Source organism: Calidris pugnax, unplaced genomic scaffold, assembly GCF_001431845.1.
Source record: "Calidris pugnax isolate Ruff unplaced genomic scaffold, ASM143184v1 scaffold56, whole genome shotgun sequence".
Lineage (NCBI taxonomy): Eukaryota > Metazoa > Chordata > Aves > Charadriiformes > Scolopacidae > Calidris > Calidris pugnax.
In genome coordinates, this window is record NW_015090839.1 from 3,971,278 (window position 1) to 3,992,194 (window position 20,917).

General features: G+C 42.8%; 1 protein-coding gene and 1 long non-coding RNA gene across 2 annotated transcripts in view; one reads left to right on the forward strand and one right to left on the reverse strand.

The window, feature by feature from the left end:
• ALKBH1 (alkB homolog 1, histone H2A dioxygenase) overlaps positions 1–13,196 on the forward strand; it is a 13,993-nt gene extending 797 nt beyond the window's left edge. The window contains exons 2-6 of the mRNA XM_014941767.1: positions 2,160–2,268; positions 6,173–6,335; positions 9,776–9,866; positions 10,998–11,191; positions 11,706–13,196. Coding sequence (XP_014797253.1) covers positions 2,160–2,268; positions 6,173–6,335; positions 9,776–9,866; positions 10,998–11,191; positions 11,706–12,129 — 981 coding nt within the window. The 3' untranslated portion in view covers positions 12,130–13,196. The remainder of the gene's footprint in view (positions 1–2,159; positions 2,269–6,172; positions 6,336–9,775; positions 9,867–10,997; positions 11,192–11,705) is intronic.
• LOC106887948 lies at positions 5,132–20,513 on the reverse strand. Its single transcript, XR_001412006.1, has 3 exons — positions 20,291–20,513; positions 13,861–13,944; positions 5,132–5,700 (listed from the first exon to the last, which is right to left on the reverse strand). It is a non-coding gene; the product is annotated as an uncharacterized LOC106887948 (long non-coding RNA).
• Positions 20,514–20,917: the final 404 nt, after the last annotated feature.

The following is a 20,917-nucleotide window of genomic DNA, read 5'->3' on the forward strand; positions in this document are numbered from 1 at the left end:
GGCGGGCAGAGAGGGAGCCGGGATCAGCTTCCCCCGCTGGGCAGCGTGTGCCCAGGGTCCTGGCTGGCTTCCCCTTGGTAAAGAGCCTTCTGCTTTCTTACACCTGTGTAATGAGCGTTGGGCTTAGCCATCAGGGCAGCTCCAGCCATTGCCATCAGGCACACAGCTGAAAGCAGCAGCTGTGGTGAGTAGTTAACCATGACTTGAGTGATGGAGAAGTGATCCTTTAAACTCATCTTCTGTTTTGTCACCTCCCAAAAGGATAGTGGATACCTGCTGAAGTGTTGTTAACCAGGGATTTTCTCTGCACGAGTCTATAGGTAAAAAGGGAGTAGGGAATATACTTAAAATGAAACTTTGCCTAAGTCTGTATAGTTCAAATGCTTAGCCTTTTCTTTTTTCTGTTCTATTAGAATATTGATTTTTTCTGAATTTTCAGACTATAATTTTGATATTTGTAACAGGCCATAAAACCTAACCCATATGAAATTGTTCAAGGTGCTAGCATGAAACAAGGGATTTGTTAACATTTCAGCCTTTCCTGAGTTTGTAGCAATCCTTTATAGAATAAAGGATTCTAGCATTACAGCCCTTCTGGGAAATTCAAAGTACTTGAAGGCATCACAAGCATCTGTCCCATCTCTATGTCATTCTTTTTGTGCCTGTTACCCTCTAAGATGAGTTGATAGCTTACTAGTGAAAGCATCTTCTATTCGTCTTTCCCTCAGGTTTAAAACATCTGGCCTTTTCTTTTTAAGAAGAGCTACAGGCCAGGCAGGCTGGCCCAGATATTATTGTTCCCTTTCTCTCAGGAAACTGCTTCAAGTGATTGAGCTCTTCAGTGAAGTGCGACGTACCCCAGCTGCCCTGCTGCCAGGCTTATTTAACTGATTCAGCAAATGTAATTCTTCAGCATAGAAACAGCTCCTGTTCTCCAGAAGCCCTGGAAGCAGATGGTGTGTAAGCAGTTTGAGAAGGCAGAGAGGTGGCCGAGTTGTAGTCAAAAGGAAGAGCCTTTCTGGGGACATTCTGCAGACAGGACTCTGAACTAAGCTCTTCCAGTCTGGTAGTCACAAAGCTGCTTTTAGCAGAGAGCTGAAAAATTGGTAAAACTGAGCATGTTGCCAGAAGCTGCTGCCCAGCACTAGTTTAGAGTTTTCTTACAAATTCTATCTACCTTGTTTAGAGCTGTTGCTCAGAAGATGTTAACCAGAGCTGTTAGCCTGCAGAGAGACTGGTTTACACATTCACCACTGCAGAGTCTTAATTTCATATACACTTTAAGTTGTCTTAAACAAAGTCATGCCTGTCTCTGCTTGCTTATTCCCACTGTGCCTGGCTAGCTCTTTTCTAAAATGAGCCTGTACTTCTGCACAGCCACGTGGAGAGCTGGACTGGGGAGCTAAACCAGAACAAACCTGCCCCTGCCCTTCCCTAAGATGGTTCCCAGTCTAAAGGAAAGAAGGGAGTGGGAACACAGTGGATGAGTTTGGTTTTTTTCAGCAAGCATTGGCTTATTGCAGCTTAAATGCATGTATTATTGTGACCCAAGAAAATACGTCTTGTTAAGCCTCAAGCTGTTGACCCTGCTTTTGGAAACAAAAGTGGCAGCGTGGTTGTCAGAATTCACAGGGTTTCTGCAGTCTTTTGCATCAGACAACTTTGGCCACTTCATCACTGTACTACTACTCATTCTGTAAATTACAGATGAGAATAGTCATTGGCCCTATGGGATCATGAGCAACTTGTATTTGGAACATTCTTTGAAGATGTAAAGTGTTATGGGTACTAAATACTGCTCTCTAATGGAGATTGATAATTACCAGATGAGGCTGTACTGTGGATATGGACAGATAGTGCCGAATTTTTTTCTCATTGGTATAATTGTTTGGGGTTTTCTTATGAATGGAGGGCATCTCTCCTAATCCTGAAGTATTGTGTAGGTACCTTTTGATGCTTGTGTTGAGTACACACTAGCTCTGTTAGCAGCATGCCCTGTTCTGATCACAGTTGCTCAGACAATAGTTCTGTGCTGCAGTTGGCATTTTCACTTACCTTGGAATATGGTAACACTTTCTTACAGGTGCTGGTTTTGGATGCTTTTTGTACTTTTTCTTTTTTTTTTTTTTTTTTAAACCAGATCTGTTTTCTTTTGCCAGGTGTTCAGATCACAGCTCAGTATCTCTTCAGTCAGTGATCAAGATGCCTACAGAGCAGGACTACAGCCAGTTAGCCAGTGGAAGGCCTATGGCCTCAATGGGTATCCGGGTAGGTACTTCTGGTTTCAAGAAAATTTAAGTACAACCTTGTTGCTTTAGTTTCAGGCATCTTCCATCTTACACTCCTTGCCTTGCCTGAAGAAGCTGCTTTGGTTTGCCTAAGTGTACCTTAATGTAAAATCCAGGAGGACGAACGAGTCGGCTAAAGGGTGGGAAATGAAGGTGAGAACAGAAGGGCCAGTTGTTTCACAGTCTCTGACCAACCAGACCATCCCTCATGAGAACAGATTCCTGTTGCCTTTGATAGGTATCTTATATTTCTATAGCATCTACTTTTCCTCAACATAAATAATGAAAATTAGATAAGTGACTGAAATACAGTCATTTCAATGCATCTACTTGCTGATGTAGAACACAGAGCACAATAAGCGAATAAGAAACTCTTGTCCTGTTCAAGGTAGAGAGTAATTTAATTCAGCAGGTTATTCCAAAAACTGAAGTGGATCTTAGGTTTGCAGGTCTCCTGGTAGAGCCACAGAAAGAGGTTAAGTTGGAAGGGACCTCCAGAGGTTTCATCCACCTTCCTGCTTAAAGCAGGGTCAAGTTGAAGGTTAATCAGGTCGCTCAGAGCTTTGTATGGGTGAGTTCTGGAAATCTCCAAGAATAGAGATTACACACCCTCTCTGGGCACCTGTTCCAGTCTTCAGCCACTCTTGTTGTGATTTTTTTTCACCTTTTATCTAACCAAAATTTGCCTTGCTGTAGTTTGTGACTGTTGCCTCTCTTAATCTTGCTGTTCACCTCTGAGAAGAATCTGGTTCTGCCTTCTCTAATGCCCCGTTAGGTAGCTCATACTAATAGAGGCCCATGTGTAATCAGCCTTTATTGCCGTGAGGGTGCACAACTGGCACATGCTCAATGTGTCCTCCAAGACCTTGGTACGGAGCTGCTTCCTGGTTCCCAGGTCACTGCCTCATTCTTCTGCTTTGTCAAGGAAAACCTCTCACTAAAATGAAATGCAAATACCTTAACAAATTCTCAGTCCTGGTTAGAATCAAGTCATGTGTGGACAAGAATAACATTTTGTCCTTTTCCTGACCTTTAGCTGGACATCCTAAAGGTAACCTAAAGATATTTAGCCAACTGCCCCAATAGCCCTCTAGAATAGGTTAGAATTTCTTTAGTTTGTCTGTGGGCAATTGGAAGGGAAGTCACTCAGTTTTGTCCTCACAGCGAGCAGTGGAATATAAGGCTAAGGAAGCTGGATGAATTTATGTTGTGGTGGTCTGAATTCTGTGAGACGTGGATGATGCTGTCTTTGGGTCTTACTGACTCAAATTGGTTTTAGGAGGGAATGTTACTTTTGTTACATGTCTTATCCTTTCTTTAACTGAGGCTGGATACCATTTTCGCGAGGTGTCAGTTAATTCCTAGTGTGCTCCAAGATTTTACTGCAGTGAGAGAATTGCATCTGCTTCCTCAAGGCAGATTCCTTTATTATACAGATCCCCAAAGAATTTGTCTTTTGCCCATTCCGCTCAGACCAGCTCTTTCAATGCCACGAGGTTCAATTGTGTTCCCTTCAAGGCTTGTCTGTGCTGTTCTTTAGTTGGCTCAGAAAGATTGCTACAGAAGTATGTTTCTTACTCTTCTTCCTCCCATGTGTGATAAGTCACTGATTTCTAGCACCATTTACCCTACCAGGAACTATTACTCTTGAACAAGGAGGCTGAGGGAAGACTTCTTTGCTTTACAACTACCTGAAAGGAGGCTGTAGCGAGGTGGGGGTCGGTCTTTTCTCCCAGGTAACAAGTGATAGGACAAGAGGAGATGGCTGCATGTTGCACCAGGGAAGGTTTAGATTGGATATTAGCAAAAATTTCTTCACTGAAGGGGTTATCAAACCTTGGAAGAGGCTGCCCAGGGAAGTGGTTGAGTCACCATCCCAGGAGTTATTATAAAGATGGGTAGATATGCTTAGGGACAGGTTCAGTGATGGTTTTGGCAGTGTTAGGTTAATGGTTGGACTTAGTGTAGAATTTTATAGTAAAACTCTGCAACTGCCTTTTTTGACATCAGAAGCATGGCAGTAACCCCCATTTTAGTTGTTCTTGCTTCTGTAAATCTAGGTTAATGTGTAGAATTTTATAGTAAAACTCTGCAACTGTTAGAAATTCAGAGTTTTCTGCCTTTTTTGACATCAGAAGCATGGCAGTAACCCCCATTTTAGTTGTTCTTGCTTCTGTAAATCTAGGTTAATCTGGTTTCTTAGGAGTAAGCAATGGAGAGATGTGAGCATGTTCTAAGCTTCTGATGAGAGTCAAAAAATTTGGATTCTTGTTCTCAGCTCTATGTGTAACTAGCCCTCCAGGCTTCAATTCCTTCGTTAATACCTGGAGATAATACATGTATAGTAGAGCATAATTTCATGAATGTAGTGAAGTGCTTTGAGAACTCCACATCAAAAGCTGTAGATGGGAAGGGCAGTATTATTATTCTGCTCTATGCAGAGGCTAACAAAGTAAATTTAGTGCTTCTGGCAAGGAAACTTCTTGTAACCAGACCTATGAGACGGCTGCCGTAGTCTGAAGGTGCAGGGAATGGAGCGAAATGAATGACAGTATATTATTAATACACTGAACACTCTTTTTCTAAGAGTTAATTTAATCTTGTGGGGTCTGAGAGATATGCTGGCAGGAAGCTTTCTCTGTACTTTTATTACCACTTTCTTAAGGCCACAAGGCAAGTTTGTATCCTACTGAGACTCCTAGCCTTGCTTCTTCCTTTTTCATCTATTTTTGTCTCTGTTTAACTTGATATGACTGAGAAGTTCAAAAAGACACAGTTCTAAAACCTTGAAACCTCTTTTTCCTTTGTTCCTCATATAACCTTATCTCTCTTTGTGTGTGGATTTTGTGTTGGTGAGTCTTACTGAATTGTCTGTCTTTGAGAGAGTGCCTTGATTTTCAGAGTAGGTACAATACAGATTAATAGCGTCTTCCCGTCAGACATTCATTCATCAATACCGTCGACCCTGGCCTGGAAAGAAACACCCCTGGGATGCTGAGGAGAACACTCCAGTGAAGAATCCTGTTAGCACTCCTGGAGATGGCAGATTTTATGTCAAGGACTCTTGCCCGTTAAGATATAGACCAAATCAATCCATTACATCTCTGCTAACCCTCTTCTTTGGGCTGCTGCTCAACTTGGCCTGAGGTGCCTGGCTAAATGAATGTGCAGACTAGCTACATGTTTATTTTGTTTTGTTAATTAACAATGACTGGAAAGTATTTGTAGTCAGCAACAAACAGTTCGGGATATGATTTGACTTGCATCCCCTTTGTTGAGTATTGCCATACCCAAATAGAAAGGTGGATACAACCAGTCTTCCCTGGAAATGAAGCATGAAGCAAAGGAGTGGACAGTTTATGTTACTGGAGACTTGCTCAGCCTGTGGACTGCTCTCTGTAGTTCATGAGACCTGAAGTAGCAATAAGAAGACAAATACGAGTTCAGAGGCAGCGACAAGGGTAGTTTGAAATCTAGTAAAATCAGGCCAGAATTACTTTAATTTGCTGAGTCATTTCAAAATCAAATTTACTCCAAAGCAATTGGCTTTCCAAGTTCTGACTTCTTTATCTAACTGTAATCAATATGCCTTACACAGATATGTCCTTTATTGTCACTTTTCACTTGGGCCAGTGTTGGTTGCTCTCTTTGCCTTCTACCTTATGGCCCCCATTTGTTGGTAGTGAAAAAAACAATAGGTTTTAACTGTTCAGATCTGTTAATAGACTTAATCACCTTACATGAAAAGTCACTGGTTGTATGTCTAAGGTGTTTTTTCAGTACCACTGACACTTGTCCTTTGCTGTAGTTTTAGAAAAAAACAGGGAAATGCCTGATCATGTTTTCTCCCCACCACCCCCCTCTCCCTTTTTCTCTGTGCTCAGGGTTTATTTTCATACCAAACCCTTTCCTTCCGGGCTGCCAGCGGCACTGGGTGAAACAGTGTCTCAAGCTATACCCCCAGAAACCCAACGTCTGCAACCTGGACCTGCACATGGCTCCTGAGAAGACCATTGACTTGTGGGGACAGAGCAAGGAGCAGCTGAAGTAAGTCCACAATAACCTTTGGTGGCTAAAACTAATGGACCCAGAAGGTCTCAGCTCTGGGAAAGTCTAAGAAAAATGAGCAGGGAAAGGAAGCTGGAAAGATTGTGTCCGTGCTGGCAGTATACAGGTGGCATCAGACATGCCGAGTTAAAGATGGATTGTTCATGGTTTGATGTGGAGCCTTGTTAATTCTCTGCTTTAACACTCACAATGGGATTTCCTAGTAGCAAATTATTCCAAAGCTATCAGTCAAATGTAAAGTAGCGACCCTGGCTGATATCATGGTGCTTGGAAGCTTGCTAAGCTTAGCTAGAAGTGGAACTGTGAGGTCCCTCTAGGCCTCGGTTTGCTTGAGGCAAAAGGGATCCTTTCCAAACACCCCTCTCATGCAAGCTCTTCTTCCGTCAGCTGCTGGACCGACTACACTGTAATTGAAAGGCTGTTATCTGCAGGGATTTTTTTAACTTCTCAAGTCAGCTAGTTTCTGTGGTTTTATTTTCCAAAGTATTTCTTTGTTTTGGTTTGTTGTCTTTTTTATTTTTTTTTTCATTCAATCTGAGATAGTGATTAAATGTACCATTTTCATGGCAATCCTGGTTAGTCTGAAATATTCCTGACAGGTTCAGAGTTCTGTGGCTGATGCAGCTGCCTTTCCTCTACCTGATTTGGAAGTTAATGGAGAAGTTGTTCGAGTTTGGAAGTCAAGTAGAAACTTTTCAAATCAAAGTTTTAAAGGCTTTTTTTTTTTTTAAGTCACCTGTAAAAATACATACAAGATAGATGCTGCTTGCAGCGCACAATCTTTTAGCAGTTTGGTATTTATCATTACGTTGTGGATTTCACTGCTCATTATCCATTATATCATCTACAAGATACAGAATGGCAAAAGCAAGATTTGGACTTCTAAGTATTTACACCCAGGAGAGAAGTTATGCCCCCAACTTGTGTTTTCCAGGCTCAGTCAGAATTAGTTACAGAAATTCAGCCACCTTTTTTGTGTTTCATCAAGGATGAAAAATTGTTCTTTGAAAATATTGTGTGTTGTGCCCTACAGCTGAATAAAGTGGGGTGCTGTTCCAGCCTGACAGGCCTTTCCCAGCAGCACCTGCGTGCACAGAGAATGATCAGAACAGAGGTTAATTTGCAGCTGAATCCAGTTCAGTTGAAAATAGCGTTTGGAAGAGTGATGGCTGGCAGAAACACTGGCAGTTTATTAAGTACTTGCCTGAGTCTTCAAGTGAGCAAACTGCTGTATTTGTGCTTTTGCCTTGGAGACAGCGGATCAAACTAGCCAACTTGTCTAGTGTCTGGAGTAAGAGCCTTTCAGGGAGGGGAGAAACAGAGTGCTTAACTAAAAATATGTCTGCTGCTATGATTGGACACAACTTTAATGCTCTTTAGAGCCATCAGGAAGATGCATAAATATGCTTGGGTCATGGTTTATCTGCTTTTTTCAGGATGCAGGAATCACAAGGTAGGGAGATTCTGTACAGTGCCTAGAAATGCATGCTATGCTCTTCTCACAAAGGGGAGCTGGGGTATTTTGTTTAGTGCTGTGGACAATTAAAAGCATAAAAGGGAGTAGAGCATCCCTACAAGGGAGAGATACATATCCTTGCATATAAGGAAAAGGTTGGGGGGAATTTATAGATGCAATCATTTACCAGTGAATAAAGAAAAAAGGGAGCTTCGGACCAAAGCCCTCCTGCTGTTCAGTCTTGTTCTCTTTCTAACATAGTTATGCCAGGAGTTTTCTCTCCTTTCTTGTAGGAGCACCTGCTGCTACAGCTCTAGGAACTAATTGTTTCCAGATACATAACACTCAGCCATTCCTCTCCTTAGCAATCACATGTGAAATCACATGCAAAACACTCAGCTCTGGGAGTAAGAACCTACCAAGCATAATGGGCTTCCTGCTGTTGTGTAAACGGTCCAGCACTGTAGTGAAAGAGGAAGGGTGCTCTTAAAAAGCACATGCTAAAAATGTTTTATCATGGACATTAAATTTGGTGACTGAAAGATGTAGAAGAACGACTTCGGGGCTTTACCTTTTCTAAATGCTGTGTTACCTGGCTGTAGGCTCCATAAATTGTACCAAGCAGCATGTATTTAACAGTTACTGTGTTGCTGCATTATGGTAGTTGCAATTGCTATTAAACTGTAACAAAGATGAAAACTGAAAAGATTACTTTCTTCCAATAATCAGTGTCTATGAAAAATTCCTAAAGGTACAGAAACTGGCCTTTCTCTCCTGTTCCTGGTTTAGCGTAGGAGCTCTCAGTAGGGTTGAGGTGAAGGGCAGAAAGAGGCTGTGTATCCTGGTAGAAGTGCACATTAAATGCAGGTGCTTTGCTGAGACTTGACCATGGCAGCACAAATATGAATCCTGCTTTGTAAAAGACAGCATGTCTTACTGAACTAATGAGACTATAAATGAGAGCCAACTGTCTGGTGTTACTGGTTATCATCATGTTGTTCTGAGTACCTTTCCTTTTTCTTTCTTTCTTTACCGTAACACACGACTTAGCTTGAGGAAATAAGCTGAAATTTGCTGGAATAAGTGGACTAGAAGATAGATGTGTACTTTCCTTTTTGTATTTGTCACTAGCATGTTTCTGTCTGATTTACTATTGTAATACTCTTTGTAAATTTTTAAGGACTTTTCTGTAGGCCATAGTAAAAACCCATCCCTGAGGTTTCTTCCTGCCTTCAGCACCTTCAAGTAAGAATGTTAAATTGGTGTGTGGCCTCAGATCCCCGAGTCCCTCTGCATTAGGGTTGTCACTTGAGAAGAACAGTTTTTTGTCCTGCATAGCAGTGTGGATAGGAGATATATGACATCTAGAACTTCTTGACATCACAAGAAGCATATGGTCATAGCTAGAGCAGTCTTGCTTCTTGCTGAACATTGAGTCAGACCATCCTAAGGACTTCTTGTGAAAGTACCAAGCAGTAGAACTAACAGTCTTTTGCAGTATTATGCAGTTTGATGTGCTTCACTGTCAGGCAAAGCCTTTTCCTTTCTTGTCATTTTCCAGTAAGTTCCTAGAATATTTTTTCCTTCTGTTTGCAGCTTTTAGATCTTCACAGAGTCTGTTCTTTCAGGTGCTCAAATAGTACGTGCTTAATTCTGACTTCTTCTAAATCTGCACCAGTTCATTGTATTGTCTCCATCTGATAACGTATTATGTACATGTTGCAAATAGGAGCTTTCAAACTGACAGCAGCTGGCAGTAGGCCCTATAGCTTGCACAGATTGCATGAACTGAATTTGCAAGGTCTTTGGATGAAAAAAATAAAGGCACTGAAAATAAAAGTTTAGCAATGATGGTTTTAATAGGCTGTTACATGGATGAGTGAATTTCATTACTGCATGCTGCACTACCAGAAACCCCCTCAGAAATTAACACGTCCTATTTCTTTCCATTTTGCCTTTGCAGAAGGAAAGGTTCCGGTAAACGTGAGCCCAGAAGCTTATTGGAGAAGCTGCGCTGGGTGACCCTTGGTTACCATTATAATTGGGATACTAAGGTATTGAAATTAAATTCTTCTCCATTTTTCATAGCTGTAAGCACTCGGAATGGCAGACAGAGGAGGATATCGTGGAATAAAATGCTTATCCTACAAAACAGTCTTGAGGAAAGGCTCTAACAAACCATGCTTCTAAAACCATTTTAATCTGTATTGGTTTACTGTGAAGGATTTAAGGGCCAAAGTCCATTGCTGCATTCTTTCCTTTGAAAGGTAACATGGTAGCATATACTCAGCTCTAGACCTGCGACAATGTTCCGGGGTAAGTGAGCATTTTTACCCTACCACATGGATGGTTACAGAAGCATCATCAACTACTTAGGGTGAGAATGACCTTGGTGCTTGAAGACAGCTACTTCTAAGACACTACTCCTCTTTTGAGAGGTGAGGGCAAGCAGGAAGAGACTGCTGCTGATGGGACTCTGAACTTAAGAGTCTGAACCAGTATAGCACAGCCTCACCAACTAATAACTGTCCTGGGGCTCCTGACCAACATCAACTTTTTCATAAGACAGAGTCAGATGGAGGCTGAGACAGGATGGCAGAGTGAATATGCAGTCTTACAGTATACTGCAGATACTTAACCAAATCTGCTAGCAGCCTTATATTTACCAGATCAGCCCATTATTGGGTGATCTGACTAAAAGCTTGGTGATTCCCTTCCAGTTCTCTCAGAATCACTCATGGGAGAGAGAAAAAGTAGGTTTGCAAGTGATTCCTGATTGTCTTCAAAGAAGGAACAAAGATGCTTTTTTCAGAGCTCTGTCAATGAGATACAGAACTGTCTGTCTATTGGCAGCTTTAGGTAGTGACCAAGTAGATCCTCAGGATGTTGTTGCTAAACTTAGATATGAATCTTACTGACTTCAAGTTTGCCATCCAGATATAATGATTAAGTCCACAATTAATTAATCTCTGGCAGTCTCAGCATAGGCCTAGAATTAAATGATAAGAGGTAAACTTGCTGTAGTTCTACCTATGTTGTAGTCATTTTCCGGGCAAACATGATGTCCTTCTCCATGACTATCAGCCAAACTTTTGAGTTCTTATTCAACATCTCTGATTGTATTTGCTGCTCTGATGTTCTGGGTGTGGTTTGTTTGTTTTTTTTCCCTGTTCTCCTTCCTCCAGAAGTACTCAGCAAATCACCACACTCCTTTCCCCTCAGACCTTGCATTTCTGTCGGAACAAGTGGCTGCAGCCTGTGGGTTCCGGGGTTTCCAAGCCCAAGCAGGGATCTTGAACTACTATCATTTTGACTCTTCGCTGGGAATTCACGTGGATGAGTCTGAACTAGACCATTCTCGGCCCCTTTTATCATTCAGGTGAGTCAAGGAAAGCACATGAGTGCTGGGGAGGGACTGGTGGCTTTTATTCTATAGGAAGTTGGTATGATGTAGTTTGCTAATTGGCAATATAATCTTCACCCTCTGAAGTCTTGAATAGTAGGAAGCCGTAGCTCAAGGGCATGGGTTTTCTTTGAAGACTGCTTGAATAGCATGGATGTGGTGCCTGGAGTGGAAGAGCTCTTTGCGCCAAGCAAAGCAGCAGCAGAGTGGCAATTGGGTACTAGTGGGCAAGGATGAAATACCTCAGCAGAGCTTCAGACCTGGCAGGGCAACTGCTTACAGTGTGTTTACCTTGAACCAAGCCTCTTAGTCAGTTTTCCATGTTCTTATTGTAAAGCTGTTACGAGGTGTCCATCTGGTTTTCCTGTTTGTTGTTTGCTTTTTATAAAGGGATAAGGGATTTAGCTGCTAGTATTTTCTTACTGTGCATATAATTGTTCTCTACCTGAATCTATTTTCTCTTCTCTCTCCATCCTCATACCATCTCTAGTTTTGGGCAATCCTCAATATTTTTGCTTGGGGGCCTGAAGCGGGAGGAGGCCCCAACAGCGATGTTCATGCACAGTGGAGATATCATGGTGATGTCTGGCTTCAGCCGTCTGCTGTACCATGCTGTCCCCCGGGTCCTCCCCAACCCAGAAGGGACAGCTTTGCCTTCATGCCTGGACCAAGCACTTCCTTCAGCCCTTCCTGCTGGCTCAGTCATTGAGCAGAGCTCTGAGGAGGATTGGCAGGTCTGTGCCAAGTACTTGCAGACTTCTCGCATTAACATGACTATTCGGCAGGTGTTGGCTGAGGGTCAGACATTTCCAGAGGAATCTGGGACAAACGGAGAGGGCCAAACACCCTCTGAAGACAGTCACCATCAGGAGAACAGCAGAGCCAAGAGACATAAAGCAAGTACAGACAGCTGAGACCAGAACACGCTGATGTGGACTGGACAGGCAACCTCCGTATGGAATTGGGAACGAATGTAATCATGCTAGAAGTCACTTGTCCATATTGGGACTAATAAACTTCTGCAGAATAAATGTTGTCCTTATTGCTGTAAGAAATAGGTTGGGGGAGAAAAAGAATTTCAGTGGAAAAGGAAGATAAGTTTGGTTCTGGGACTCAGGAGATGAACTCTATTGCTGTTTTCTTGCAGATGTTTTCTGAACTTGGTTATCTTTAAAGTACCTTTGTCAGAGGATTTCAAGCGTGGTTCAGTGATGCTCATGAAGTATTTTGCAATCATTGGGCAGAAAGTACTAGCAAAAGATACATAATTGCTGTGTGTTAAAGAATCCTCTGGGGCTTGTAACAAGTATGAGAATAGGCTGCTGTGGGTGAGACCTTCCTGCAGCATTTCCAAGAGAATTACCTCTACAGCAAAAGTTGGTTCATTGATCGGAAACCAGCAGCTCCCTCAAGCTGTAAACCTTCTGTAGTCCTGTGCTCTCCTTTTGCCTGCTTGCACCCCCTCAGCTGCAGCAGAAGCTGCTCTTATGAGCAGAACTGGGCTCTTTTTATTTTTGCACACCTCAGATTTTTGAAAGAAACAATTGGGGGCAATATCTATTGAGAGTATCTCATAGCTCCCAGCTGGGTTTCCTCCCAACAGTAAGTGTGTGACTGAGCCCTACATCCCCATTCTTTCAAAACTGCCTCCCCCTTAAGTGCCTACAGATTATGGTCCTCCAGTCCCAAGCTACCATCTTTAAGGAGCAGAATGACTTGCAAGTAGAACCAATGAAGTTGTAAATTAAGTACCTAAAAAATTAATCAGTGACTATCTCTGTCACACAAAGATAAATGTATTGAAACAAAGAAAAGCACTAGCTTTTGTGCCAGTTCTCTTTAAGACTCAAACCTTCCTATCTGCTTTGTAATGCAATTTTAATTGTTGGAGTGGAATGCGCTGTCCCTGGGGTATTTTGTTGCACTTTCCCAATGAATAAACTTACTCAGTTTTTAAATTAAAGATCTCTATCAGTTTTGAGCTGGCTTTTTTTCTTCTGTTCTTTTTCTCCCTTCAGTGTATTGTTAGTGCTGCCGCATCCCATGTGCTATTCCCTCCAGGCTTCTCTTGGCTCTGCTGCCTCCGCCATCTGCCGGCTCGGGTGGAGGAGCCCTGCCTGTGTCTGCAGGGCTGCTGTGCTTATGGGCAGCTTGGGCTTTGGTGGGCAGTTTCAGAGAGGTGTTGTCTGCAGTATCAAAGTCCAATTTAATATGTACGTGGCAGCTTTTCCTCACAGGGAAAGTGTATCTGCTCTGCTTATTTCATAGCAGGTGAATGTGTGTTCAATTCCTTATACAATACTAGTAATTTAATTTCTAAAACAATTGGATGTGGGTTTTAATATCTTATTCTATGCCAGAAATGTGTCCTTTCTGTATTCTAGGCTTGATGTATTTACAGCTGAGCCCTGGGAGAGTGAATACTATTATGCAGAGAGGTTACAACATGACTAGAAAGGAAAGTTGACTAAGTCTCAGAAACCAGCAAAGCTCCCTTAGTGGCATCTGAAGGTGAGGAAGGGGAGAGCAGTATTTGTTTCCCTACCCCTGAGAAGGCAGAGTCACTCACTTCACTCTTTAGAGGGAAGCAAAAATCTGCCAACTCACTCAGCACCAAAGACAAGAGAAGACAGTCATGGAACTACCTGGTCATGAACTGGAGCTGGTTTCTTCATGTCGCAGGCTGAGGTTTAAAGTCCATGGTTCTCATTTCTTAGGTCTTCAGTTTCCTACAAATATTTAACAAATGACAATCAATCATTATTCCAGGATTCAATTCTTCCTGTGGTTCAAGGACAAAAAAACATGCTGTTTGTCTTCTGCAGTTTCAAATTGTAGTAGGTGCTACAAACCACTGGTCACGGGAAGTATCCAATCCATAAACCTTATGTTTAAAAGTTACTTGAGTTGTGAGTTTGCTGAGTTACTGACTTGCAGTCAAGCTTGTTATCTAATGCCACTGGGGGTGAGAGACAGCCCTCATCTAATTCGGCATCAGACACCCAGAAAATGAAAAGTCCATGACCCAGAAATGGGCACATGGGAAATGACCCGGGGGAAAAAAAAAAAAAAATCATCCATGTACCAAGAGGAACAACTATAAGAGGGGAAAATTTCCTAAGCTGCCAGCCTATGGGAGCATTGGTTCTGCCACCACACGAGTACAAATGAGCAAATCACAGGACTTCTGTGAGCTCTGAAAAATCTGCTTCCAGATTTTGAAGAGGCAGCAATGGCCCTGGGAAGAAAGGCAGGGAACAGGGCTGCATCCAGTGATACGCTCTGCTAATTTTCCTTCTAGGACAGAATCATTTGGAACCATTGCCCTGCTCTACAGAGCTCTCAGGCTGTGCCATTGCACCTCATCTGTTTAGGTTTAGAATTTTTCGTAACACTGATCAAATTTTTGCATCTAAACGTATGCCAAATATTTTTTTGTGTGTTGATACAGGTGCACACTGAGATAATCTCTGTAGCTTTTAATTCTTCTGAAGGAATTAAAATTGTGTCCAAGGCCACAAGCACAAAATTGCATCAGTGGCACAGGCAGCAGTCTTCTAGGATGTCCTGCTGTGCACAGCTGAGGGAAGGGAAAGAAGAGGTCATCTGGACCAATTCTGCAAGAAAATTAATGTAATGAGCTGATTACAGGAAGATAATCATGTTTAATTCAAGGCCACCTGGAAATGAAGCATGTTGTTTACCACACATACTCTGTTCATCGTGTGATCTATAGATAAAGCTAAAATCTAACAGAGTTTAAAACAATTCCTATTTTTTATATAATCAAGAGTAAAGGGAAAATAAAATCTGCAGTTAAATCAGAATCAAAGCAGAGTGGGATGAATACTGGAAGCAGAAAAGGAAACTGCCTGTACAAACTTATAATTTTCAGTCCTCTTGAGGGTACTGCGCTAGAGAAGTTCACTGTTCCAAACTGGGCTGCTGGAAGGTGCCCAAAGCAGATTTTCTGCATGCCACCCGGGCAGGAACTCATGGGCAAGGCAGTCCCTAGAGCTCTACCTGCTCCCAGAATGATCTGAGGCATTTTTCCTTTCTTGGAGCGCTTGTTGACATTTTTTCCTCACTGTCCTACATCGTGTATTTCTATAGATAGTAGTAAGGTGCACCTTAGCTCCTCGATTTATGCTGCATGCTCTGCTGAGCTCGCAGGTGGGGAATACCCAGATGGCAGCACAGTACCTCACTGCCATGGCTACAGGCCCAGGTTGAAGCCGGTTGGCATCTTACGGCGTGCAGACAGGAGCTGGGATCTGCCTTGGTCTATTCATACAAGTCATTCTCATTCTCTGCAGCACACCTGAAGCAGGATAAATTTAACGTGGAAAAGAGACTTGTCGGTGACAAGACTTGTCTTCCGCTTAATTGGGATGCAAAATTAATTGAGCTATAATCCAGTGTGCTCTAAGCATAGTCTAGTTCTGATGAAATCATAAAACTTGCCTGGGTCTGAACACATTACCTCAACAAGTTAACAGAAGTACACGGACTGCAGAAATTAATGATCCAGAAAAATAAGTTTCTGGAGGCCTCAAAAGACCCATATATAAAAGGCCTTTTTTTGGATAATCTCTATGCAAGAAGAGACTTGGAGAGAAAAGCAGTGGGAGTTATCCACAATCTGCTGATGCCTCTGTAAACCCTAATAACCAAAGCTGGTTGAAAACAATCTGTACCATAACGCTACAGATCTGGTACAAGAGGCACAAGATGCAGCTGACACAAGTTTAGCACAATACAAAATAAGTTCAGCCATTTATATTTAGCAAATGATAATCACAAATACCTTAATAAAACCATTTTTCTATACAAAGAATTGAACACTGACTAAGAATATGTTCACATAATGCTCTGGTAAAGTTGAGGTGAGATAAAAGTTGCCATTGTGCAAGTTACAACTTGGCTCATACAAGCTGTTTCCTTACATCATCTTCTGATAGCTGCAGTCAAAGGATCAGAGAAATGGTGGCTGAAGGGACCTCTAGAGGTGTCTAGGCCAGCCTCCCCCTAGGAGTAGTGCTGTTGCAACCAGGCTACCCACATGAGACTTAGAAACTTTCCATAATGGAGACTCTACCATTTGCTTTCTGTAACCTGTGCCAGTGCTGCCCTGCTCGCCTTACGAAGACCTTTCACCGTAGGTCTCCTGGCTGAGTTTCCCAAAATACTTGTAACCATTCCCTCTGCCTTTTTCTTACCATCTGTTACTACCAGGAGTTTGGTTCCACTGTCTTTGTAACTCTCCTTCAAATAATTGAAGTCTACAATGAGACTGGTCCCTCCTGCTCCCCCTACCCAGTCTCCTCTGTGCCACATGAAAGGACCCCCAGGACCCACATTTCACCAGAGATGATGTGCCCTGGGACTTTCCTCACTAGCCCTCTTCAGCACCTTTGCCTATTTCAGATGGTACCCCACTCTCTCTGCTAGTGCTGCTTTCTGTTACAAACAGGATGCCAACAACAAATGGAGTACTGGATCCTAGTTACTAAGTCTGCTAGATCCACCAAATACACTTAAACCCACTGGCTTTTAGGCCCTCGTGGTTTTTTACAGTTAAATAAGTTTTTCCTCCCATCTATATCACAATAAAACAAAAGCAGTAGTTTTGTGGGGTGCAGAATGAATGTACTGTGGTTCCCTATGGATTTATGTTCCTGAAAAATTGTGAGCTCTCACTGGAGCTTTTCTTCCAGCTGAGAATTTTTCCCCATGTGACCTCTTCAGTGTTTAACACATGCACAGTGCACCCTTTTCCTGAATCAGGGTATTTATTGGTTCCATTTCCTCTAGCTAGCTATTTACTAAACCTGCAGGAACTTAATTAGCTGTACAATTTATGTCATTTATCAAATCTAATTGAAATAAACCAACAGGTTCCACAGTTACTGGACAGGAATGTGAGGACACACAGAATTTAACACATGCACTAACCATGAGAACATAAGCTTTATTCCCTTAGGAGGCCAGGCTCAAGAGCCTACTTCTATGCTCTTAATGCAGACTTGCCTGGACTTTTATAGCAGGTCCTGCTCTGAGGGGTTTTGCTTTTGAAGTCCTGGTCGAGAAAAGAACCATCTGGACTATCAGAGTAATTTTAGTCCAGTGAGCATCATCCCCATCCGGTTCCTGCTATTTTAAGTATATGACCCCTCTTAGGAGGAGCTGACTATGCACCGAGACTCTGAAGCGGTTAATCAGCTAAATACTTATCTCCCCAAGATGGTAAATAAGTGTCTGGAGTACAACAGGGAGCCAGATCTGATTTGTATTTGCAGGCAGGGCTTGTATTCAGATAGGCATCACAGAAGATATCTACCACTTCCCCTACGCTGGGGGAGAAGGAAGGGACAAAGTTTGGAAAAGCCAGCAGTAGCTTTCCCTCTCTGCAGAACAGAGGAGATGTTTATCCCTTTGGACAGTGCAAGTTTTAACCTTGTGGAGGCACTTCCTATCTCATTTTTCCCAAGTCAGTAGGGACTATTCTGTCTCTGCCCTTTTCCTGTGGTGCTGTCGAATGTCCTCTTCCACAAAGTCCCCATACGTAGTGGATTCTCCCCTGGGCTCCTCTGTGTAGCCCTTCCCTTTTTGTGTCTGTAATCACACCTCTTTGCTAGGAGGTTGTGCCCTCTGCCACCACCACTCCATGCTTATTTCCTTAACTCAAGTGCTCCGTGCTGCTGGCTGGGCTGAAGGGGACCACTTGCCCACAATACAGCTTTTCTAATCTGTGTCACTATCTCAAAGCTCTTCTAAAAGTTAGGCCTGGACCATGGAAGGTCAGCAGCAAGGCCAATTTATACCAAAAATGTGGGGAAACTGAAAGAGAAATAAGGTGAGGTGGAACTCGTATTTACATGTAGATGTGGCAGTTCGGGATGTGGTTTTAGTGGTGGACTTGGCTGTGTTAAGTTTACAGTTGGACCTGATGATCTTAAAGGTCTTTTCTGCAATAAACGATGCTATGATTCTATGAGGTACAACAAAACACTCTCCAAATATTCTTGTTTAAACTATGTATAGAGAATAAAAAGTGAGTCAGCCTGGAAGACATGCTGCCTCTTTCATCTCTGATGTAGGGAAGTCAGCACTTTACATTAGCTTTTAGCTTCCTTCTAGGTGAATTTAAAACTCATTCTGTATTTACCGAGGAAGGCCAGAAGAATCAATAAAGGCCTTGGCTTTCTAGAGGTGATCATCTCACCAATCATTTCTGTCTCTGTTCTGCGCTAAGGGCTTAGATAAGAAGGTTTTGTTTTTGTTTTCTTTCTCCTTAATGGATAGGTTTCTTAATTAGGATGGGGGAAAAATGACTGCAATTTTGCTGTGGCAAATTAAAACCAAAATGAGGTAGCAAAGAGCAGGGTCTGGAGGGGAGGGGGGCAATCAGAGACAGCTATTGATTTTGAAATGATGGAGGAGCCAAAGGAGAGCACACAGCCTGGAAAAGAGACTCATCTTTCAAAGCACTGTTCTTGCTTAAAAACAATCAGTCCAGGCAGAGGTGTTCGTTGTTGCTGAAGGTTCGGAGTTAGCTTTGTCTCCAGACAGAATTTAAATTCTGGAAAGACTGGCTGGTTCATAAGGGGATGGTTCTTTAGACTGTGGAGCTAGGACTCATGGGATGGAGCTGAACAAAAGAAAACTTCAGTGGAGCATCAAGAATTTTGGCAACAAAAAAATGTTTGGAAATAGTTTCTTCCAAGGATGAAGAAAAAGTGTTGCTGCTCACAGCCAAGGCAAGCAGAGAAAAAGGAACAAACCCAAGCTGGACGTGGGATAAGCACCAGGATCTAACACCCTTCTCACTCCCAGTTGTTGCATAGCATGTCCCATCTTTTCTAGAACAAAGAAAACTGATCTGGCATTGTCTTACTTGGTCCCAGTGGCTGAGACCAAGCTCAGGTACAGCGTTCTGCCACCCCAGTCAGCACATTTGTACATACACTGGCCTTTTCCCCCTTGGCTTTTCAGAAAGCATTCCTCCAAGATTGAAGTCAGATGTTAGTCTGACCTCCTGTCAAATATAGCCAGCACCTGGAAAGACTGTCAGAGAACAGCACCAGACTTGTAATGACTGGTTTGAGTTTGTTGGCTTGTTCTCATTGCTATGATGAAACATGACTTTGCAACAGTGTTGATTTTCAGGTGTCTATGACAAGGAGTCGGGAAGATTTTAGCCACACTACTTCAAATAACCTGCAGCCATTCTAAACCCAGCTGAATGCTGTGCACAAATAAGCCCCTTTTCAGCCCAGACTGATGAAAATATGCCACAGGTCTTTCTAAAGCAAGGGGTTTGTTCCAGACTTGCCTTCTATTCTCCACACTGACATTGCTCCATCAAATCCTTATCACAATGCTGGTGACAAAATGGCATCTCTTCTGTTTCCCATAGGGCTGGCAGTTTGTAGGAGATAGCATGTCCTTGTCCACAGAGCATTTTTCCCTCCCTCGCTCTTCCTCTTGCCTCCAAGCAGTGCTAGAACAAGCGCAACAAAAATCTGTCCTTTCCTTGCCACCTCCTCCACCTTTGTAGCTGAGATGCTGCCATGTCACCTGTTCCCTGCCTGAATCCCAACTGTAGGCAACGCACATAATTAGCTGGCAGAGGAAACTCTTCATCCCCCCCTAGCACCCCATCCTCACTTGTCAGCAGCAGGAGCACACCTCTCTAACAACCACTTCTGCCACTGCTCCTGACATTGACAGCTGCTGCTGGATGTCAAACACAAGTGTAGGGACATGATCTCCTCCGAGCCCTTCCTGGCCCATTGCTGTGATTGTGCTCCAGGAGACACTCGAGTTTGGCACACTGTTTTGATGCTTCAGCATCTACCTGGGCTGAAAGTGGAACCAGTCTGCAGACATCTCCTGGCTTGCACAAGGGTGTTATGCAGCAAGGCAAGCCTTGCTTAGTCTTATTACTACCCTTTTCTACTCCACTAGCACTTCATCACAAGGGAGAAATTAAAGAAAAGAAGGATCCCAAGTGAGCAAGCATAAAGAAACAAAGATATGGCATACTCCTTCTGATCCCTGTGGCCTACTCACCCTGTAACTGCATCACAGCAGGCATCACTGCACACCATTCCGGAACAGCAGAGGCAGCTCAGTGCTGAAGGCTGCAGTTCCTGCCTCCACAGACCTTTAATACTTCCTTTCCCTGGAATTCCCACAAGAAATGCTGTTTTTTCAGGTGGCATGGAACTTGCTGAGAAGCCACGGCTCCCATCTGGAGAGTAAGTGTGCAGGTACTGAGTGTTTAATCCATTGAATATTATTTTCTGCAACAGAAAAGTGGGAGAGAGAGAAACATTAGTCACATACTTGCTTAATTGGGATCTAATAGCCAAGGTCAGTGCTCAGCCAAGAATAGATAGCTGAAGCCTCCCGTGATGTATTTTTGTGATGAGATGTTCATAACGCACAGACTGATCTATTATCGGTTTTCACTATGAAAAATTTAACTATCTCCTGGAACATGCTCAAATCTATTTTGCATCATTTCCTTGCTTTTTCATTTAAAAATATCTTTCCATTGAGACCTCATGACCGCGCAAATTAGCAAGTCCCTGCCACATGGAGAGATTGCTTCACCTCCTCTGAAGTGCAGCCATTTGTTCTTTTGCCAGCCTTCTGCAAGATGACAATACCTGTTTGTCAGTGTCTAGCATGCTT